Source organism: Lithobates pipiens, unplaced genomic scaffold (assembly GCF_037356315.1).
Source record: "Lithobates pipiens isolate NorthernLeopardFrog02 unplaced genomic scaffold, aLitPip1_a1.2 Scaffold_3, whole genome shotgun sequence".
NCBI lineage: Eukaryota > Metazoa > Chordata > Amphibia > Anura > Ranidae > Lithobates > Lithobates pipiens.
In genome coordinates, this window is record NW_027507790.1 from 168,573,505 (window position 1) to 168,598,489 (window position 24,985).

At 40.1% G+C, this 24,985-nt stretch overlaps 1 protein-coding gene across 2 annotated transcripts in view; it reads right to left on the bottom strand.

Moving 5' to 3' along the window:
* The window catches only part of FAM151B (family with sequence similarity 151 member B), a 102,401-nt gene that overhangs the window by 15,441 nt on the left and 61,975 nt on the right, over positions 1 to 24,985 (bottom strand). For both annotated transcript variants that reach the window (XM_077462467.1, XM_077462466.1), the window contains exon 4: positions 13,233 to 13,450. In XM_077462467.1, the coding sequence (XP_077318593.1) occupies positions 13,233 to 13,450 (218 nt within the window). The remainder of the gene's footprint in view (positions 1 to 13,232; positions 13,451 to 24,985) is intronic.

Consider the following 24,985-nt stretch of genomic DNA (forward strand, 5'->3'; position numbering starts at 1 on the left):
TTAGTTAAAAAAAGTTTCAAAAATCCAATAGATTTCATTCCACTTCACAATTGTGTCCCCCTTGTTGGTGATTCTTCACAAAAAAGAAATTTTATATCTTTTTGTTTGAAGCCTGAAATGTGGCAAAAGGTTGAAAAGTTCAAGGGGGCCGAATACTTTCGCAAGGCACTGTATCAGATAAATCCGGATAGCTCTGACCACATTCAGACAATAAAGTGCAATTTCTTTGGGATCTTTTGGAGCAGAACACCACTAAGGAAGGACAATGTTCTCATTAAGGTGAAAGGCTGAGACCACCTTGGGTAGAAATGAGGGTGCTAGATACAAGACCACTTTATCTTTGTAAAGATTCAGGAGAGGCTCTTTGAATGAGGGAACCACTAACTCAAAAATGCATCGGATCAACGTGACAGCGACCATAAATGTCACTTTGCAAGTGGAATCACCCAAGGGGAGTTCCTTATAAGAACTAAACTGAGATACCAAGGAAGCATGGATTGCTGTAATGGGGGCATGATCTGTGAGACACCTTGAATAAAGGTTCTGTCAAGGGATTATAAAGCCAGATATTTTTAGAATAGAATCGTCCTAAATGTAGGAATGCCTGTCCTTCAGGAACTGGGGTTAAACAGCCACATGATTAAAGCCCGTGACTAACATGCAGAATGGAACAGGGGCCTTGAGACAGCAAGTCTGGCCTATTTGGAATGGGACAGCGGTTGTCTCAAAGCAGTTTAAAAAAAGTAAAGGACTTTTTTTCCCCCAATCATACTTACTTAGTAGTGGGTCTGATGCTGCATCTGCCCCTCGGTGCCTCTACACTGAGAACCGAGCAATCGAAAACCAGCAGATCGCTCGGTTTTTAGAGTTCCGTGAGCAGAGAGCTGTAGACTGTGTTTGAAAAACCACTGCGCAAATACTGTGTGACATACAAAATGGCAATGAAAGTCATTTTATTCCCTAGGGTCTTTGATGAAAAAAAAAAGAAAAAGAAATCTTAATATTAATTAAAAAAGGGGTGTAGAGGAATAGACCTGGCGCTATACCCTTTCCTGCTGGAAATCTGTACGTTAGGATTCTATGGTATATAATTTCCAGCGTGCTGGCAATTAAATGAGAATAATGAATATAATGAAAACAATGAAAACCACTAAGTAGCAAATATTTACCATAAATAGTTCTACCAATATGTTATTATTATTAAATAAATAAAGTGCAAATAAATTACATGTGCCACAATCTATATACTGTCATTCATAGAAAAAATAAATAGGAAAAAAAGTGAATAGGAAGATAAAATAAAAATTAGAACGAGAAGTGATGGCTTGGACTTGCCTTTAAATATAGTGACCGTGCTTAGTCTATCAAGTATTTTGCAAAAAGTGTCATGCTGAGTATAATCAAAAATAGAATAGCGTGATAGCTAGTACACTGTAAATAGAATAAACGTGTGCAGTGCAGACCAAAAACAGTAATGCAGTGCAGACCAAAAAACAATAATAAGGTTAACATTCACAGTGAACCATATGCATTTAAATTGTGAATAGTCTCTAGTGAGTGGCGGAGTCTTCCGTGCGTGAGGGAAGAGGAGGGGGGGTGATGATTCCAATAATGTTTCCCGTGTTCAGTGGTTACATCTATAATATGCTCTCACCGGAAAAAATACCCCATCCGGGGTGGATCGACCTTCACAATATCAGCTATTGTGTCGCTCTCTGGCTTGCTTCAGATACAATGCTGGGGGTCTCTCGTTTTTCCGTGAGTGTAGTGTACCACGTTGTGTATGTAAAAAAAAAGGTATATCCATAGCGTGATAACGTTTTAAAAGTTCATATTTATTTGAAAAGATAGGTTAAAACTACTTACAAACGTAGATAATGCTATTGTGTTACAGCTTTAGGCAGGTTTAAAAGTCCCGCTCAGCTTCCTGGTTTGTGCTAGAGGTGTACGTCGTCTGGCCACGCCCTACGCGTTTCGTCACTCAGACGTCACCCGGAGCGCTCCGGGTGACGTCTGAGTGACGAAACGCGTAGGGCGTGGCCAGACGACGTACACCTCTAGCACAAACCAGGTCTGCACTGCATTACTGTTTTTGGTCTGCACTGCACACGTTTATTCTATTTACAGTGTACTAGCTATCACGCTATTCTATTTTTGATTATACTCAGCATGACACTTTTTGCAAAATACTTGATAGACTAAGCACAGTCACTATATTTAAAGGCAAGTCCAAGCCATCACTTCTCGTTCTAATTTTTATTTTATCTTCCTATTCACTTTTTTTCCTATTTATTTTTTCTATGAATGACAGTATATAGATTGTGGCACATGTAATTTATTTGCACTTGCACTTTATTTATTTAATAATAATAACATATTGGTAGAACTATTTATGGTAAATATTTGCTACTTAGTGGTTTTCATTGTTTTCATTATATTCATTATTCTCATTTAATTGCCAGCACGCTGGAAATTATATACCATAGAATCCTAACGTACAGATTTCCAGCAGGAAAGGGTATAGCGCCAGGTCTATTCCTCTACACCACTTTTTTAGTATCTTTCCACCTGCCAAGGTGGAAATAAATAGAGGCTGCTCTTACCTAATTTCCCATATTATATATTTTATACATTTTTTTTATAATTTATACATTTCCTACAGCATAAATCCAATACCCCTTAAATTAAGCGGTCCATAGCGCAATCTAACCCCCCTTCCCTTTAATCTTAATATTAGAATTAGATTAGAATAATAAAATCATATTATATTATATATTTATATATTTGGGGGTTATAAGTAATTTTCTAGCAAAAATACTGATTTAAACTTGTAAACAAAAAGTGCCAGAAAAGGCTTGGTCTTCAAGTGGTTATCAAACTCATGTTTTAACACATCAGAGCACCATATTAGTGGTACCCTGGATAGAATTTTCTGCAGGTTATAAAGTTTAGGAAGTACTGGACTACACACTTCTTTAAAGTTTATCTAAAGTCAAAAATAACACTAGGACAGGAAGTATGTTAGAACTGCAGATAACAGCCTCATTAAAGAGGAAGTATTCCCTGATGGGTTTACTTCCTCTTTCATTCCCTGCAAAGGCAAAGCATAATGGACTACTATGCATCGCATAGTAGCCCATTATGTGTCACTTACCTGACACAGGAGCCAGCGATGTCACCACTGCCCCCTGTAGTCCGTCCATCTTCTCGGTGGGTCTTGCTGCTCCGCCGCTGTCATTCGGCGAAGCCGCAATGACGTCACTCCCGCGAATGCGCACGGGAGCTGCCACTCGTGGCATATCGCCGTTGACCTGTCTTTTCGGCAAATATCTCCTAAACCTACACGGTTTGACCTACAGGTAAGCCTTAATCTAGGCTTACCTGTAGGTCAAAGTTGGTTGTAAGGGTTTACAACCACTTTAACAACCCACCTAACTTAGAGGTGTTCTGTAGTTCACAGAGGCTCTTAGGCTTTTAGGGTTTACATACATTTTAAATTAGAGATGCAACGAAACAAAATTGTGTTATCGCCATTTTGCCAAAAAGGTGCAAATAAGGGTGCCTAAAATGCGCAGCATTTTTCCACACCTTTATCGCAAATTTTACCATGCTTATGGTGTTTTTCATAGGTCATGTGACTCAAAAACTGCATCAAAAATGTAACATGGGTGCGTTATTGATGCGTTCTTTCTGCATTTTCAATGCATTTCAACGGGGATGTGCATTTTGGTGCGTTTTTTTAAACTGACGAACAATGCAGCAACAGCTTTTTGAATACCACAATGGAAACGCAATGGACTGGTGTGAAGACATACATAGAATTTAAAGGGATACATTTTTCTTTAACTTTTCTTGCACTAAAGGTGCCAATAATGGCCAACAAATTCATATTAATTTAAATTCATAATATTAATTAAAAAGTTGAATAGAATACATTCTTAGAGAGTAGCGAGGCTCTGACAGTTAACTTAATCTAACCAATATGTGGCATGAACTCTTGTGATAGGTAAACCTAGTTAATCACTCCTAATAAATAACCATCAAAATAAATATAAAGTGACTACAGTGCATAAACCAATTAGAGGTTACTGGGTGTAAAATAGAATATAATAAAATTCTATATAAAAAATATATTTTTAAAAAACTGTCATTTTCGGTTTCGGTTTTCAGCCAAGTGCATCCTGCATTTTCGGTTTCAGCACCAAAATTTACATTCAGTGCACCTCTATTTTAAATGTGTTTGGCTCCAAAATAATAATTGACTGTTACTTAAATTAGATCTATTTGACATTTAGGCATCTAATTATAAAAGACTGAAGAGAAGTTTAGGACCTGCCACAGCACTACTACAAACCATAAGAATCTACATAGAAGAAAGTCAGTGAATAAAGTTTATCTATTCTGTCTCAAACACTGTTGTATATCTGGCAAAATAAGATATATGATTACATATAGTTTTCATCTATTTGTTCTTACGTTCATCAGCTCCATTGAACATCTTACAGCAAACACTAAAGCTGTTAAGTGATGTCCTTGGGGCTCTGACGCAAAACGCACAAATAGAACGTACCAAAAGCAAACACTTAGCAACAAATATAAATGTATTTAAATAAAAAGACTATAAACCAAGGAGCGTGTGGCGTTCCAATTATAAACCACTTCCTCCAGCTATTGAAAAAAAAACTTCAGTATATGAAAAATAAATAAAAAAAAACTGAACATACCACAAAGATAATTGCGCATCACCTCATATTGTATATCTACCATATTAAAATCACAGCATTTAAGTTAAAATCATCTTGGAGGTATAACTGTGTGCTAAACACCAAAATGCTGCCACATTCTACAGCATGTGTCTTTGCTACCATTTGAAGCTGGACTGTCTAAAAAACATTCTGTAACAAAAGGGGGCAAAGAAAGCTACATAGTACAATAATACCTTTATAAAAATAGTGTACAAAAAAACAGCAAAAAATGCATTCATAAGTGTGGATAGATAGGGCACACATGTAAGAAAGCTTAGAATCAGAGTTCCGTGATGTGTTCAGTATAAAGCCTGTGCAGCCACAATGCGATTTTGAGTTCACAAATGCGCAGAGGCGAATGCAGCATAAATGTGCGTGAGTGTTTGCCACGTGTTTCCGGAATGCATGTCAAATCACGTGTTTTGCATTCAGAAATGCGCAGATGCGAATGCAGCCCAAATGCGGTTTTGCGTGAATGGGCTGCTCTATCCACGTTGCATGTTTACACGTAAAAAACGCACAAAAGATGCCAGCAGGGAACGCATGTTTTCTCCTGCGCTCAGGTGTGAATGAGATGTGCTTTGGAGGAGGGTTTTCAGGCAGCAAGAATAACCTGGGAAGAGAGATGAGGGTTAAAAAAAAAAAAAAAAAAAAATGATCAAAGTAATTGCTTCTTATCACATGCTGATGCAACTTCTGTGTGTCTATGGGGCTGAAATTGCACTGTGGTACAGGAACCCTGAATATTCCCTGGAAGGACAGATCCTGAAACTGAAACTCAAATACTTTGGCCACCTAATGCAAAGAAAGACTCATGGGAAAAGACCCCAATGCAGGGAAATATGGAAGGAAAAAGGAGAAGAGGACGGTAGAAAACAAAATAAATAGATACTATCATTGAAACAATAAACACAAAGTTAAGCAAGCTTCGGGAGGCAGTGGAGGACACAAAAGCCTGGTGCGCTATGGGCCATAAGGTCACAAAGAGTCGGATACAACTAAACGACTGAACAACAGGAACCTTTTCCAAAACTGCAGCATGCAGAGTCATATCGTTTAGGACAGTCTCCATTAAAAACCAGGCGATTTCCCTTGTCATGCGGTGTGTTTTTGATGGATTTTGGTGCATACAGAACAAATGCAGCATGTTCCACCTTTGTTGATTGCACTGGAATGCACTGCACTGGTGTGAATTTTGCCATTGGAATCCATGTTAACTAAAGCAGGATGGAACATTTTTCTCAAACTAATAAAAATATAATGTGGTTTTTATTCAGGAAAGTCTATTAGTTCCAAAAAAATCGAATGTTTAAAGCAAATAAAAATGTAAAGTCCTTTTGAATGATATTCTTTAACCACTTCCCACCCGGCCAATGTACATATACGGCCGGGTGGGAGCCGCCTCCTTCTGACTGGACGTTCAGGAACATCCATCAGAAGGAGGGGGATCGCCCGCGCAGCGGCGCGATCCCAATGTGCTTGTGTCACCTGGACACGGCGCATCTCGGATCGGCAAGAGGGCTCTGTGATTGGTCTTCTCCTCACACGGCTCTCCTCTCCTCAGCGACGACTTCCGTGTGAGGAGAGGAGAGTCGTGTGAGGAGAGGACCAATCACAGAGCCCTCTTGCCGATCCCGAGGAGAGCAGATCGCTGCAGCCGGCTGGTGATCAGTATGTATGAGCTGTTTTTACAGCTTTTTACTCACTGATCACTAGTCTAGTGTAATACACACATGTCCCCAAAACACATGTTCCCACACATGTCCCCAAATAATAAAAACACATGTCCCCCACATATGTCCCACTAAAATCACATGTCCCAATGATTATCTGCACACATATGTACATGATCATTTGCGTACATATGTCCATGATCACACAAACCAATTATTATACACTTTTTTTACCAAAAACATGTAGCAGAATACATTTTGGCTTAAATTTACGACAAAATTTGAATTAATCGGATTTCTTTTAAAATAGAAAGAAGAAAATATTGTTTTTTTTTCCAAATTGTCGCTTTTTTTGCTCTTATATCGGAAAAAAAAAAAAAAAACGGAGTCGTGAATAAATACCACCAAAATAAAGCTCTATTTGTGTGAACAAAATGATAAAAAATTTCATTTGGGTACAGTGTAGCATGACCGCGCAATTGTCATTGAAAGTGCGAGAGCGATGAAAGCTGAAAATTGGGCTGGGAAGGAAGGGGGTGAAAGTGCCCTGTATTGTAGTGGTTAAGTAATCAAAAGGTATAGATCATTTTTGTATGAATATTTGTACAAACCTTGTCTGGAAAATCTACTAGTCACTAGTGTATGGCAAGTGTAAAGACCCCTTTTTACACTGAGGCATTTTTCAGGTGCTATTTTTAGCCTTTTAGCGCCTGAAAAATGCCTCCCCTGCAACCCCAATGTGACAGCCCGAGTGCTTTCACACTGAGGCGCTGCGCTGGCAGGACGTTAAAAAAAGTCCCGCAAGCAGCATCTTTGGAGCGGTGTATACTGCTTCTCCACCGCCCCTGCCCATTGAAATGAATGGGCACCGCTGCCAAAAGCGTCTGCAAAGCGTTTTGGCAGCGCTGCTACGCGGGCACACTTAACCCTTTCTTCGGCTGCTAGCGAGGGCTAAAAGCACCCCGCTAGCGGTCGAATAGTGCTGCTAAAACAATGGTAAAACATCGAAAAACTAGTGCCGCTTTACCGCTGAGGCGGCCTGTGGCTCAGTGTGAAAAGGGTCAAATAGGGCAAATTAGTTCCACCCACATGCCTTCTGAATGTCCAATTTGCAATACTCTGAAAAGGAGAAAACCTTTATGCATCAAAATGCAAAATATACATTTCTCTAGCGCTGTTTACTATCACTGCAAAAATAAAGTGACATTAAAATCATATATGGCTGACCCTGTCTCTTTTAAGTCACAAAAGATAACAGAAATCATGAAACAGAAGGAATTTCTGCAATATTTTATGTCCATTAGTGGCTTGATTAAATGACTAGACATTTAGAACCATTTGATTGTTAATAAAGAGGGAGAATCAGTTAATCTGAACTCTGATACTACCCTTGACGAATGATAATGATACCAAACGCCTAGGCATGTGTTCATGCGATTGGGCAATCATGGGGTCCAAAAGTAATAGTTATAGTGAAGACCAGTATTTACCTTTAGCCCCAGTTCACATTGATGCAATGCAGAAAACGCACACGAATCGCTGCGTTTCCCGCATCACACTGTTCATGCAACCTGCTGTGAGTGTCAATTAAAAGTTGACACCCCAAAATAAGGTAGCAAAACACAGTGCACTTACCTGAATTGGATCATATGGGTATGAACACCCACACGATACAATTCCAGTGCAGCAAAGAAAACAAAAAGGTGCCTGCACCTTTTTCATGCGGATGCACAGAAATGTGGTGCAATTCCTGTGCGAATCACATCCAATGTTACAGTGTGAACCGGGGCTTAAAGTGGTTCTGAAGGCAGAAGGTTTTTATCTTAATGCATTCTATGCCTCAGCTCAGCTTAACTGAGCCCCATCTCAATCCAGCGATGTTGCATGAAAGACTCGGCTGTCCGGGACTCTCCTTCCTGAATGGTGACAGGAGCCATTGGCTCCCACTACTGTCAATCAAAGTCAGTGAGCCAATGATGATGAAAGAGAGGGGGCTGTGCCGAGCCACAGCTCTGTGTCTGAATGGACACACAGAGCAGCGCCTTAGCTCGGGTGCCCCCATAGCAAGCTGCTTGCTGTGCAGGCAGGAGGGTAGGGCCAAGAGCGTTGGCGAGGCACACGAGAAGAGGAGGATCAGGGGTCCTCTGTGCAAAACCACTACACAGAGCAGGCAAGTATGACAGTTTGTTATGTTCATACGAAAAAAAAAAACAAGACTTTAACATCACTTTAAGGGGAGTGAAGTTGGCCCCATAAAGGAGCATTCTTATTTGGATACAGAACTATTTTATGGTTTTAAAGTGATTGTAGAGGTTTGCTTTTTTTTTTTTAAATAACAAACATGTCACACTTACCTCCACTGTGCAGTTCGTTTGGCACAGAGTGACCCCGAACACCAACTTTTGGGGTCCCTCGCGGCTCCTCCTCTTATCACATAACACCCTAGGAGAAGCAACCTCTCGGGGTTTAGCTTGCGGGTGCGCTCCTGAGTCCATAGACACGCATGCCAGACTCAGCCCCACCCCCACGTCATTGGTTTTGATTGACAGCAGTGGGAACCAATGACTGCACTGCTATCAATCTATCCAATCAAGAGCTGAGAACCCCGGACAAGGGAAGAGCGCATCTCCGCCAGGTGAAATTCAAGGGATCAGGCAAGTAAAACGGGGGCAGTGACTGCCAGATGTTTTTTCACCTTAACGCATAGGATGCATTAAAGGTGAAAAAACACGAGGGTTTACAACCATTTTGACTGTAAACAAAGTGTTTTTCCTCTTCTAAGCATTACTAGTTGTCCTTTTTGTTACCCCCTCATAAGCAAGAAACTAATGCCGTGTACACACGACCGGACTTTCCAGCAGACTAGGCCCGACGGACGACGGACATTTACGAATGAACGGACTTGGCCACACACAATCACACCAAAGTCCGACTGATTCGAACGTGATGACGCACGACCAGACTAGAATGAGGAAGTTCATAGCCAGTAGCCAATAGCTGCCCTAGCGTCGGTTTTCATCCTTCGGACTAGCATACAGACAAACTGGTTTTTCGACCAGACTCAAGTCCGTTGGAAAGATTTGAAACATGTTCTAAGTCTAAAGTCCGTCTGATTTTTCGACAGAAAAGGTCTGATGAAGCCCACATATGGTTGAATTGTCCAACGGATTTGTTCCGTCTGACCTTTACTGTCGAAAAGTCCGGCCGTGTGCACACGGCATAAGAGTAATGTATTTAGGGGCCCTCCGGTATGTGATTATCTGATGGTAAATCAACAGGACATAAATATGAAAACCCTCCTTCAACCAAAACTTGTCATTAACATTTGGGTAACGTAGACAAGGGTTATCCCCACCAAGTTACTATTTTTGTGCCTGTCTAATAAATTTCTCCTAACTTCCTGTTTTCCTGTTTCAGTGAACCCAGAGGGTAAGCAATTGACTAAGACACTGTATTAAAAAGAACAAGTGCCAAAATACATTTCTGTATAAATATTGGTGAGATATCATGGTAACCGGTCACACACTGGAGGTGAAAACTTCCAATGATGTGACAGACATTGACCCACTCTATCCAAAACTAAAAGTTTTTGTTGGCATTACCTGATGGAAGGGCACTCTATAAAACTGGTACATACTGTATACGCAAAGACTAAGCAGTCAGAAAAATATTATACTATATGCTAAGAATGTTTTTCCTGTTTCTATTTTTTCTGACTAAGAGAAGTGATGTTCATGAATAAAAATGTTAAACATCACAGTGATGTAAATTGCTTTATATATAGCAAAGTACTTTATTTCCGAAGATCATCAACTCACAAGTGAAAGCACATTTGTCCTTCACAAGATAACTGGCTTTACGTCTGTGCCAACATCATGAACACCAGTCTCAACCTCTTCTGTTATTCACATGGAGGAAGTTCTTTGTTATAACAAAAAACAAACAAACAGATATCAGCACTCGGTCAGAGAATCGAAAAAGTAATGCGTATGTTGGCGACAGAAATAGTACATTATTTCTCTCTGGAACAAATTCTCTGAACTCACGAAGAGGCAACTCTTTCAATGATAATCATAACGTTCGTGGTCATATGTGCTATATACTAAAAATGGCAAACCAACAGACGTAATATTAGGGACGCTATACTAAAAAAAACTATTTCTGGTTTAACTTGAAGTCCATTTGCCATTCTAAACACTTATAATAATAATAAAAAGGAAAAAAAAATGATTCACCTAACTAAATCGAGAGGGGTGTCTTGCAAAAGACAACTTAAAGTGTAAATAAACCCCCCTATCGTTTTCAGCCAAGGAAGCTGCCATCTTTGCCTCTGCTTAATCTACCATTACCATGATGCCGCACATGTGTTCAGTTATGACACCATCCATTGGATGGTTTGACAGTTTGGTTGAGAGCACAACTATGGGAGTGTAACATTTCTGCCACGTGCCGGAAATGAAACCTTTCTGAAACTGGTAAATGGATAGGTTTACTTGCGCTTTAAGACTGGGTAAGGTAGCGTCATGTTAACTCTGACCATGGTGGCCAAAACAGAGTGCAAAGTATACAAACAGCTTATTTGATGATTTATTTTTTCAAAAGCCAGTTTTTAGGGGGCAGGCAATTGGTTAGTAAACCTGTTTTCTTTTTTATTTTGTTGTCTGTGTCACATTGTGAAGATTTTCCTTCCTATCGCAAAAAATAACATGGAGGAGGAGAAACAAAGTTTAAAATCATGGAAATCCCCTCTGATTATCACAGGTGTCCCTGCTGGAAGATGTCATCTAATTTTTTTGTTCTGGTGCTAATTTTCTTTACTTATTGGATCCCCCATAGAGACTAAGAAATGGGGAGGACCAGAATTTCCCCAGCAGGGACACCGACAGGACAATTGTTTTAACAATTCCATACGGTCTTTAATCCTACAGTTTTACACTACGTGGAGTTGTCATCTTTTACATGCATAGGTGGGTGATTTTAAACCGTGAGCCATTCTAAATTCCATGCTGGTGATCAGATCGGAGTGTTGACTGATGATATACCATCTATCTGATTACCTTTGGAGGAGAGATGCCCTTGTGCTGATTTGGTGATCATATACTGTACTTACTTAGCAAGACTGACTCTATACCTCTGGTAAGGGAGTCTTGGTAAGTGTTTATTTTAACAGAGATTTCTGAAAAAAATGTCCTCAAGGCAGCCCAACAGGTCAGGTTTTCAGGATTTTCCTAAGATGAAACGGCTGTGGTAATTACTAAAGCAGTGAAACTGATCAAATCACCTGTGCAAAACATTGGAGTCCTGAAAACATGACCTGTTGGGGCGCCTTGAGGACTGGAGTTGAGAAACCCTGGTCTAAAACGGGTCTATCTTTAGGGTGCCTTGATACTGATTTACTAAAACTTGAAAGTGCAAAATCTAGTGCAGCTCTGTATAGAAACCAATCAGCTTGCAGGTGTTTTTTTTTTTTTTTTTACAGCTTAACCACTTCCCGCCCGCCCGCCCAACGTCATATGACGTCGCAGACTTTGAGTGGTGATATCTGAATAATGCCTGCAGTTACAGGCATCATTCAGATATCTTCTTTTAGAGCTGGCAATTCCCTTCACTGCAAGAACAATCATAGTGGCTTGGTCACTTGATCGTTCTTATAGGCGGCGGGAGGGGACACCCCTGGTGCTTCTACCGACTCACCCGTGCGAACAGTGAGCCGGAGAAGGAACCGTTTGGCGCTGGATGTTGACAATAGAGATTTCCGGCAGGCCAGATGGTCCCTGAAGTCTCGTTCCGAATGATCGTTAGGAGGTTGGGCCTGTAATGACGTCACTCCCAGCCTCTGCATTTGAAAAAAAATGCCGCTGCCTTGGCTGGGAAGCTGAGATTTTTCTTTTTTTATTTCAGGCTTCTCAGCTTAGAGGTGACTTATAGACCCCAGATCTCACTGTAGACAGGACCTATCATGCCACAATTCCTATTACAAGGGATGTTTACATTCCTTGTAATAGGAATAAAAATGATCAAAAATAAATAAATAAATGTAAAAAGAAATTGAACTAGAAAATAAAAAAGTAAAATTCACAATAAAAAATAAATACATTTTAAAGAGCCCCCATCCCCACTCGCAGAAGAAAACACATACGTAGGTCGTACCCGCATATGTAAACAACGTTCAAACCACACATGTGAGGTATCATTGCGAACGTTAGAGCGAGGGAAAGAATTCTAGCACAAGCCCTCCTCTGTAACGCTAAACAGGTATTGAAAATGACGCCTATGGGGATTTTCAAGTACTAAAGTTTCCCAAGCGTGCGCAATTTTAAAGCGTGACACGTTAGGTATCTATTTACTCAGTATAACATCATCTTTCACATTATGTAAAAAAATTGCGGTAATTTTAACTTTTTTTTTTTTTAATACATTTCTTATTTCCAAAAAAACACGTGTGAAAAATTGATGCACAAATATTGTGCAAGATAAAAAGTTGAAACAACCACCATTTTATTCCCTAGGGTCTCTGCTAAAAAAAATATCTATAATGTTTGGGGGTTCTGAGTAATTTTCTAGCAAAAAAAAAAAAGAAGATTTTTACATGTAGGAAAGAAGTGTCAGAATTAGCCCGGTAGGCAAATTGTTTAATTAACTAACTGAAGTTAGAAGCTGATTGGCTACCATGCACAGCTGTACCAGATTTTGCACTGTCCAGTTTTAGTAAATCAACCCCAATGTTGGCTAAGTTAAAATAAGTACGCTTGCAAAAATTTACTAGTGACAAAACACACATTACTGTCCAGGAACATGATAGGCTGGAATATACCTTCATTTTTTTGGCCTGGTAGCCATCCAGTGGTCCAACCCAATGAAAATGTCACATCTGGGAAAAATAATGACACAGTCTGTAGGAATTCTGTGGCATCTACTGGATTGGCACTTCCTCCAGGACCTGGCAGTATGTCAGCATTTATCCATATAGGCTGCTTAATGCTATTCTTCAACATATCCAGGATTTTCATGGATGGTAAAACTGCTTCCAAACTGCAAAAAAAAAAAATAAATAAAAAAAAAAAAAGGATTTATATACATTATTATTAGTAAAGATGAAGCACATTACTCGGCTGGAGATTAAAAATCGAACAGTCTCAAAATTTTATTGGATAAAGAGGACTTTCCGGGCACCATAGCTTTTGAACAGAGCGAAGACTGCACCACATACAACGGGACAGGCAAGTAGAATATCTCATCTTCACAAGATAACATTCTTTGCCAACTCTTATTCTTGTGACTGGGTCACTTTAAATTGTCTTTTTTCCATCTAAAAATCTACTTTTTTATTTTTTAATAAAACATCAATCTTTGTGAAATTCTCAATGGTTAAGATTTCCTTAAAGCGGTAGTAAACCCACTGACGTTTTTTTTTTTCCTGACCTGCAAGGCGAAAGGCATAGTGAGCTAGTATGCACCGCATACTAGCTCATTATGAAATACTTACCTCAGAACGAGGCCCGACATCTCGTCCGATCCATGGCGAGGGAGCCGAGCTGCGATACCCGGAAGACACGCCGAGGGAACATGTCAGCTCCCTCGGCGTGGATCGGCAAGATGTCGGGGCCGCATTCTAAGGTAAGTATTTCATAATGAGCAAGTATGCGGTGCATACTAGCTCATTATGCCTTTTTTTACCTTTCGTCACTCCCGTGCATGCGCACGGGAGATTTCTTCCCGGCAGGGTCCGACATCTGCCGGACTTTCAGCCGAGAATCCCCTGTGCGCATGCGCCGCTGCAGTCAGCGGCGCATTGCGAGGGAAATATCTCCTAAACCATACAGGTTTAGAAGATTTTTTTTACCTACATGTAAGCCTTATTTGAGGCTTACGTGTAGGTAAAAGTTGTAAAAAAGACTATACAACCACTTTAAAGTGTTACTAAAAAAAACCTGCAATAAGTGTATATTGATTGGTTTGCGTAAAAGTTACAACAACCTACAAAACAGGCATTTTTATTATTCATTTTTTAAATTAGTAATGGTAGTGAGCTAAGATTTTTTTTATCAGGATTGCGACAATGCGGTGGACAGAGCGGACACTTTTGACACTATTTTGGGACCATTGACGATTATACAGCGATCAGAGCTAAAAATAGCCACTGATTACTGTGCAAATGTCACTGGCAGGGAAGGGATTAAACACTAGGGGACGACTGAGGGGTTAACTGTGTTCCCTCAGCGTGTTCCAACTGTAGGGGGGATGGGCTACCTAGGACAAGACAGAGATCACTGCTCCCGGTGACAGGGAGAGGTAGATCCCGGTCATGTCACTAGGCAGAACAGGGACATGCCTTGTTTACATGCGTGTGCCAGCTAGCCCGGGATTACGAAGGGACGCAAGGGTATGCCCTTTTGCACACCCTTGCCATTCTGCCGACATGCATCGGCTTGTGGAGGTCGGGAAGCAGTTAAATTAATAAGTTATTTTATGCTTAATAAGGAAAGGTTCACATTAAAAATTATATCATATTTTTTCATTAGAAAGAATTTGCTTGCTAACAAAAAGTAAAGTTCATCTACACTTGCAGAATTTTTATCCCTGACCAAAGCCTTAAACTTCCAGTTTTCCAAAAAACTCTAATTACACTACCTGTATGGAGTTCATTGTGCTTGTGTGTGGTTTGTTCTGGGAACTCCAGTTTCCTCACACACTCCAAAGACATGTTAGTAGGCAAATTGGCTCCTGTCTAATTGGCCCTAGTATGTGCATGCTTGTGTAGGAGGTAGGGACCTTAGATTGTAAGCTCCTTGAGGGCAGAGACTAAGGTGAATTCATAATATTAAATATCTGTAACTAACAAAATAAAATAAATACCCAGTGAAATACAGTATTTATTTAGTATATGCACATATTTATGTTATTCTCATTATAGTTAATATACAGTGTATTTTTCATCAACCACTGGCGATGGTGGTAGCACTGCTCTTCAGTATTAACAAATTGATGACAATGATTAGAAGTGTGAATTTCTTGGTGAATGGTTGTGTAAGTAGCAAGAAATTAGTCACAAACCTATAAAAGATCTTTTGAGCATACGATTCCACTTAAACAAAATGTAGCCTGAATAAGGTGAAAATGGATCTCATCTTTTAAAGTCCTGATTCTCATTCGGGGAATATACAAACAGAATCTACTTAACATCTTTAATTATAGAAATGATTCTACATATCTAATAAAAATATAATGAGTAAGGAAGCAGAAAGTTTAACCACTTCGAACCTGTTTTTGAGATTTGTTGTTTACAAGTTAAAAACGTTTTTTTTTGCGCTAGAAAAAATAGATTTTAAAGACCGAGCCACCATACCATAAAAATCCTTTTAGGGGATTCATCTTCCATGATGATACCTTCATTTTAAGATCTCCTCCTACACTAATGGGACATGTCTTTTTCTGGGCTGCCTCACCTAAGGTTATGGTTCCATCCTGAAAGCCTTACCTCTGTTGGTCACCTCACTATAATGAGCAGATTTCAGTAAGCCTCCTATCACATTTTTGCACAGACAAGGTGCTTTGAAGGTGTGGTATCCCTACTGCCTACATTGGTGACTTCCATCCAGCCTGCATTACTAGGGCTTCAGAGTGAGAGAGGATCTCCACTGTCTGGTAGAAAGCTGCTAAGCATCAAAGCAGTGAAGACCCTTCACCACCTGTCCCATGGAAGAGGGAAAACCCCCCAGAGAAGTAAGGCAGGGCTTTATAAAAAAATCTTTAATTACAACCTATTAACAGTTTTAGTTTTGCTGCAAATATACAGACTAGCTTGAATCAGAATCTTCACGTTTTCTTTTAAATAAAGTCACCAACTACAAAGTATCAAAGTTAGACAGGCAAGTAGTTAGAATTTCTACCAGCAAGGGCAGCATCCCTATATTTCACTCAATACAGGTTCACTTTAACCACTTCCAGACCGCCACACTCCGATAAATGTCCCAACTTTGAAGAGGAATATCGTTATGGCAGCAGCTAGCTGCCATAACACCGTTATCCTCTTCTTTGGCTGGCGGTCTAGTTCCCAATAATAATGGACTCTGCGGCGGATTCACCATGAGATCACTTTTATTGATGGTGGGAGAAAGGCCCCCCCTCCTGCCGCGCTCCGGTGCCCACTGCCTCTTACCAGAGCCGCCGGCAGCTGTGGAGGCAATCAGATGCTCTTTCTTGCTGGGTATGGAGACGGGTGAGGGGAAGATGGCCCCCACCTGTCTCCATACCATCGCAGGGCGGAAACGACATCAAAACATCACTTCCGCCCATAGCTCTTAAAGGGCCTTTTTTTTTTATTGCATTTTAGTGTAAATGTGAGATCTGAGGTCTTTTTGACTCCCAGATCTCATATTTAAGGAGGACCTGCCATGCTTTTTTTTCTATTACAAGGGATGTACAAGGGATGTTTACAAAGTCACCGATGTCTCCTGTAGTTCGGCGCATCCATCTTCTTGGTGGGGTCTCGCAGCTCCGCCGCTGTCATTCGGCGAAGCCGCGATGACGTCACTCCTGCGCATGCGCACTGACACGTGCGCCAGCTCCGTCGTTGAGAATGCCGCGCTCAGTGCGCCGCTGTCTACGGTGCATGCGCCATAGACAGCGGTGCCTGTCTTCAGGCAAATATCTCCTAAACCGTGTAGGTTTAGGAGATATTTCTTGGACCTACAGGTAAGCCTTAATCTAGGCTTACCTGTAGGTAAAAGTGTGTTGTAAGGGGTTACAACGACTTTAAAGTATAATACCAGGCGAACCCTTCAGTAAATCTGGTTGGATATATTGCCAACAGTATACTGCATATATATATATGGTGGCGAGGCGGCTTTCCTGGGCAGGCTTGCGTACCTGTACAAGTCAATGGCTGTCCACAAACAATTTAGCACAGCATTTCACCATTTTCTGGCTTGTTTTTAAACACACTATGATGTCATTAATAGCACATATTTTACAAGAAACGACTGCCATATGTGCATCTGGTATCAACAGATCCTGAAAATCTATTTATTCCATGATCACATTTAAAGAACAGGAACATACACATTTATTAATATGCAAAGATATTTATGGACGGTCCCTCTGGGTTACATTACATAGATGTTTTTTTTTTCTTTTTGACAGACTACCCTAGAGTACAGAGGCTCCTGATTAGACTGTGTGCAAAGTCTAGGGGGGATTGGTGGAAATTGACATATTGAAGAAAAAAATGCAGAAGCATTCATATCATAGCACACTATTTTAACATGTTTATGTGGATAACCAAAAATATTCTAGAACAGGTACACTTTTACAATTTTTTTTCTAAAAACAGACTCCCATTGCAGCCGCAGTCAATGAAGAGCCGTGGTTTAGGTCTTGCAACCTTTTCTTCTAAACAACAGATTGAATCCATGCCCAAACTCAACCTTAAAGTGATATTAAAACACACACTGTTTAATTTACAGTGCATCCGGAAAGCATTTACAACGCTTTACTTTTCCATATTTTGTTGTTACATTACAGCCTTATTCCAAAATGGATTAAATTCATTATTTTCCCCAAAATTCTACAAACAATACCCCATAATGACAACATGAAAGAGGTTTGTTTAAAATCTCTGAAAAACGTATTCTAAAAAAAGATATATCACGTGTACAGAAGTATTCAAAGACTTTGCCATGGCACTTAAAATTGAGCTCAGGTGCATCTGATTTCCACTGATCATCCCGGAGATGTTTCTACAACTTGATTGGAGTCCACCTGTGGTAAATTCAGTTCATTGGACATGATTTGGAAAGGAACACCCCTGTCTATATAAGGTCCCACAGTTAACAGTGCCTGTCAGAGCACAAACTCTTTTTGTATGTGGATGATGTCACTGTAATTATATTAACTAGTTACGGACCCCTGCGTGAATCGCTGTCATTGTACGTGAGGCATGTACACGGCGATTCGTGGGCACGCGTGCCCATTCGCTAGCAGGGGAGCCAACCAGCAGATCCGGCGGACTCTATGTCCACCGGCCATCCGCGATCGCTCAAAAGACAGGCAGAATGGGGATCTGTCAGTGTTAAAAAAACAGATCCCCATTCTTTCAGGGAAGTATAGTGAGATCTGCTGTTCCTAGTGATTAGGAACAGCGATCTCTCTCCTCCTTCAGTAAGCCAAGCCCCCATACAGTTAGAAACACCTCCCTAGGTTACACTTAACCCCTTGATCGCTACCCTAGTGCCAACCCCTTCCTTGCCAGTGACATTTATACAGTAATCAGTGGCTATTTTTAGCTCTGATCATTGTATAAATGTCAATGGTCCCAAAAAGTGTTAAAAGTGTCGCAGTACCACTAAAAATCACAGATCACCGCCATTACTAGGAAAAAAATAAATAATAATGCCATAAATCTATCCCCTATTTTCTAGAAACAATAACTTTTGCACAAACCAATCAAGATACGCTTATTGTGATATTTTTTTACCAAAAATATGTAGCAGAACACATATTGGCCTAAACGGAGGAAGAAATTCGTTTTTTAAATTTTTTTTTGGTTTATAGCAAAAAGTGAAAAATAATATATTTTTTTTCCAAAATTGTCCCTTTTTTGTTTATAGTGCAAAAAATGAATACCGCAGGGGTGATCAAATACCACCAAAAGAAAGCTCAATTTATGGGGAAAAAAGGACGTCAATTTTGTTTGGGTACAGTGTCGCGTGACCGCGCAATAGTCTGTTAAAGCGGCGCAGCCCCGAGATCAAATCTTTATAAATTGTTGCCAAAAAATATGGCTTATGGGAATAATTTTTCTGCACGGTAATTATGAATAAGTCAACTTTAAACAATACTATTTTTAAGATGCAAGATTAATCAATATGAAAACAGACTTAAAAAAAAAAAAAAAAAAAAGGAGATTTATTCACCATACATGTATTTATACAAAATAGTTATATATATTGGTTGACAGAAACAAATGTTACATAAAATCAAGAAAAATAATGGAAACACCCACTAGTGGAAGGGTTGTACTTTTTAAATGACACAGACATGATAAAACTTCCCTGTAGAGTCAATAACCATGTATAATATATATAATGATTAGACAGAACATCTGTATTGCACTAATTCAACCGTTATTATACTGCGGGTAAGCAAGAGATCAATAACGTGAAATAAAATAGACATCGGCTTTGACAACCGAAAGGAAATGACATATTATATATTACTTATAATGTAAAAATTAAGCTTAGAAAAAAAAACTCGGGGAGGTTATCAACTCGAGAGAAATAATTATCCAACTGTTTAAAATAATCAATAAAGCAATATTTTAAAATAAAAACTAATGAATAGAAAGAAAAAATCAATACAGTATAATTACCCTTTCCAAAATGGCTCAAAATAGATTAAAAGATTTTTCTAAAACAGCTGCTGTGATTTCCAAGATGACTTCTGCTTAAAGAGGAATTATGTTTGGCATCCTCAGAGTTTCAGAGTATAAGGGGTCAAGGAATCTTCATGAATGTGGGTGGAGTTAGGAGTTGATGAATGAAGCGTGTGTCTAATTTAGTGTCATTTTGGGTAACTTAGTGGTCTTAAATGCCACTATGAACAATGAACTCTTAAAAATTTTCATAACCTAACCCGAAAGGTGTGTCTTCATTCTCATTGGTGGAAAGATCTATTGATTACCTTTTTGAAGGTTTAGATAATACCTCTTTCAACCACTAAGCGTGTCCAAGGGCAGAAATACTTAAAGCGGGAGTACCGCCATTTTTTTTTTTTTTAAAAGCCAGCAGCTACAAATACTGCAGCTGCTGACTTTTAAAATAAGGACACTTACCCGCCCAGCGCGCCCGCGATGTCGGCACCCGAAGCCGCCATCTTGGGTATGGGAATCAGGAAGTGGAGCCTTTCGGCTTCATTTCCCGGTTCCCTACTGCGCATGCGCGAGTTGCGCTGCGCAATAAGGATGGTCCCGCTGCCTCTGGGATCCGTGTGTTTCCCAGCAGGCAGCGGGGGAACTTTCGGAAAGGGGCGTAATCTATGCCCCTTTCTGCAGATAGCTATGCCGGAAGTGGGTGCAGATACCTGTACTGTACAGGTATCTGCACCCCCCTTCCCCCTGAAAGGTGCCAATTGTGGCGCCGGAGGGGGGGGGGGGATTCCAATGAGAGGAAGGTCCACTTTACGGTGGACCTCCGCTTTAACATGAAATATCTTCCAAGTAAAATGTTCAATCTTCATAATGTGTGTCTGCTTGTATAGCGTTGCTGGTGTATAATATAAATATATATATATATATATATATATATATATATATATATATATATATATCCTAAAAAAAATTTTAGGAAATCTGATAACCAGTACAATGTGAGGATACAGTTTTACTCATCAATATCACGCACAATTATTGAATATGGATAAATGTAGTACTCTTATAAATACTATGAATACTTATTCATTCTTTGTAAAAACAAATACTATATGGATATTTATCTAGACATGGTCAAGATAGATATCTATACATACAAGTCATTCACAACAATGATTGGTATACCTAAAACAATTCTTACTTCTAATATGCTCTAAATCTAAATAAAACAGATTTTACGTTATACAGAATGACTATTGCACCAGTAGATAATAAAATCACGATTATATCTATGAGATGGGATTTGATTTATATAATCTGAAAGTCATATTTTCTGAAATACTACTGGGTAGAAAGAGTTCATATGTTTCTTTTCAGTGTTTAAAATGAACTTTGGACAGTCTCACAGAATATTTAGATAGAGTTTAGCTGGATAAACAACTCTTATGCTGCGTACACACGGTCGGATTTTCCGACGGGAAATGTTCAATGTGAGCTAGTTGTCAGAAAGTCCGTGTGTATGCTCCATCGAACATTTGCTGTCAGAATTTCTGCCAAAAAATGTTTGATAGCAGGTTCTCAAATTTTCCGCCAACAAAACTTGTTGTCGGAAAGTCCGTGTGTACAAAAGTTCATTACACAAAAGTTCACACATGCTCTGAATCAAGCAGAAGGAGCCGCACTGGCTATTGAACTTCCTTTTTATAGTCCCGTCATAAGTGTTGTACGTCACTGCGTTCTCACGTTTGGCATTTTTATTTTTTATTTTTTTGCATCAGAGATCAGCCAGAAGATTATACTGATTGCAGTGGCGGCCGTGGCCCGGGTGCCCAATATTAATAACCAGTTTATTATCACCACTTGTGTGATGGTATCTAGGCTGCTGAACCATCATCTGCATTTTTCTCTCTCCCTTTTTATTTATTTAATTTATTTTTTTCCTCTTTTTTTTTTTCCTCTTTTTTTTTTTTCCCCCCTTATTTTCATTTAATACTTAGCTTCTTTTTATTTATTTTACTTCATGCGGGAGAATACGAATATAAATTACATAGAATAAAAACAAATTATATACAGAACAGTGTCAAAGATATTTCTTTTGTTGGGGTGTTTTAGCGTTTTCTGTTTTCATTCACCCAGCACTTTATCACTCCCTCCTCCCTTCCCTCCCCCCCCCCAACCCTACCCTCCCTCCCTCAAGGTTGAACACCAACTCCTAGATTTTACCCTCTATAGATTTTATATTACCCTATTCTCTATCCATTTTTTAATTAATCAGGTGGGTACCCTATTTCATTCAACCATGGTCTCCATATTTTCTCAAACCTTCTAAGGTTTCCCCTGCGTATATATACAGTTTTCTCTTTCCAAATTAAATCATTAATAACTTGGGTCCATTCACTCAGAAGAGGCGCTCTATCAGACTGCCATTTCTGCGCGATCAGTTTCCGCGCTTGAAATAAACACCGTATAACTGCCAGCGTGGTATTTTTTGGTTCCCCCGCTATTTTCCTATATCCCAAGATACAAGTCTTGGGGTCTCGGTCCAGCTTGGTCCCAAAAGTTTTATTTATAATTTCTACTATTCCTTCCCAATATCGAAAAAGCTTTGGGCACCTCCACATCATGTGTATAAGATCCCCATGACCTCGGCATCTAGGGCAGTCGGCGTCCGTCCTTCTTCCAAATAGTAACAGCCTCTTAGGGGTGAAATAGGCCCTAACATTAAGTGTGATACTTTCTGTGACGGGGAGACCGATACCCATGGTCCTAGTTCCACTATTCTCTTCCACTGTTCCTCTGTAATTTCACCTATATCCTCCTCCCACTTCTTCTTTTGTTTAACTAAGCCTGGTTCTATTTCAGTAGTTTTGCATATTAATTCATAAAGGGCAGATATAGCTCCCTGGGGTTTATCTATTTTCATTATCTCCTGGGGAAGAGATATCTTATCCCATTCCGGTATCTGTGGGCCAAACTGCGCTGTCAATGCGTGCCGGAGCTGCAAATATCGATAAAATGTTTTTTGCGGTACGTCGAATTCTCTTTTTAAGTCTATAAATGTTTTTACAGTACTACCATCATAAATTTGACTTAGCCTAATTATACCCTTCTTTTCCCAGGTGCTGATTTTCCCAATTGACCGTACTTCTTGCAAATTCATATTGTCCCATAATGGGGTGTATTCTGTCCATCTATTACCCCCCAGCATCTTTTTTACCGTTCTCCATACTTTGCTTACCATATTTGTTATGGAATCCTTACGATGAAAAGAGCTTGCCTCCAGTACCTCCACCATGGTTTTATGTGGGGCTCTTATCAGCATTACTCTGCCATTTGGGTTAACCTCCCCCTCCTGATCACAACCCACCAAATGTTGCAGCTGAGCTGCTAAATAATAATTCCTGGGACTGGGTACCGCTAGACCCCCCCTATCTGTTGGCTGCTGTAATGCCTGGAGTCGAATCCTCGCCTGTCCGCCCTTCCAAATTAACTTCCGGAAGAGGGTCTCAAGTTTTTTAAACCACTTCTTCCCTATCCACACTGGAGCGTTGTGCAGGACATATAGCAATTGTGGCAGCCATATCATCTTTATCAAGCTACATCTGCCCGCTACTGACAGTGGGAGTCGACTCCAGGCATCACAGCTTCGCTTAAATTTACCCATTAACGGGACCAAGTTTTTATCAGCATACTGCTCTAGATCTGCTGTTAAATATATATCGAGGTATTTCATTACCTCTACCACCTCCAACCGCGGTATCCCCATTGCAATTCCCACGCCTGGATTATCTAATTGAAGCAGTTCTGACTTTCCCCAATTTATTATTAGGCCCGAGAAACCTCCGAAATTTTCCACTAAATTAATTGCCCTTACCAGAGATTGACCAGTATCCCCTAAAAATAGGAGAACATCGTCTGCATATAATGCGATCCTTTCTTCCCTACCCTCCTCCATTTGAAACCCTAGTATCCCCGGTTCTGATCTAATAGCAATCGCCAGTGGCTCCATTGCTACGGCGAAGAGCATTGGGGATAGTGGACACCCCTGCCTTGTCCCTCTACTCATTTCTATGCATTCAGATTGTTCTTTATTTATTCTTACTCTCGCAGTGGGGGTACTATACATCATTTTAATCCATCCGATGAATGTGGGACCAAACCCACATCCCTCCAGGACACGCCACAAATACTCCCATTCTAAACTGTCAAAGGCCTTTGTCATATCCAAGGATAGAATGGCTCTTGATCCCATCCCCACCGGAGGAGCCTGAATATTTAAGAAAGCCCTTCTTATGTTCATACTGGTTGATCGCCCTGCAATGAAGCCTGTCTGGTCTATATGTATAAGCCTCTTAATTACCCTATTTAACCTATTTGCCAGAGCCTTAGCTAAAATTTTTGCATCCGAACACAAAAGTGATATCGGCCTATACGAGGCTACCTCTTGGTGATCTTTCCCTTCCTTAGGTATAACAATAATGGTCGCCTCCCTCATGGACGCGGGTAGTCTCCCCTCTAACTTTGCCCCCATTAAGGTCCTAAGTAGTTCTGGGAGTAGGATTTCACTATATTTTTTATATAGCTCCACCGGAAGGCCATCTGGCCCTGGGGATTTTTGATTAGCCATGCCTAACACCGCCTGCTGTATCTCACTCAAAGTTAAAGGGGCTTCCAGCTCCTCCCTCTCCTCTTGTGTGAGGTTTGGGAGTTTCACTTTCTCCAAAAAAGCATCCATATCATCTTTATTTCTCTGACCTCGGGTTTTATATAAGTCCTCATAAAAAGCTCTAAATGTTTCTACAATCTCCTTCCCATTTGTGAGGACTTTCCCATTCGTGGACTTAATCGCTGGGATTATAGATGGGGGGGGGGGAGTTCGTTTTTACTAGTTGAGCCAACATCCTACCCACATTCTCTCCTTCTCCAAAGTAACTTTGCTTCTGAAATAGCCGCTTATTTTCTTCCCTTTTAATAATTAATGATCTATACCCCTGCTGTTTATTCAGCCATATCCCTTTCTTTTCATAAGTGGGATCTTTAACATAGTTTTCCTCTGCCACTATCACTTCCTTCCTAAACCCTTCCTCCCAACTCCTATTTTTCTGTTTAATTTTAGCTACCTGATGGATCAAGATGCCTCTGATGTACGCTTTTAATGTATCCCATGTTATATTAGCTGAGGCCGTATCTATATTAAATAC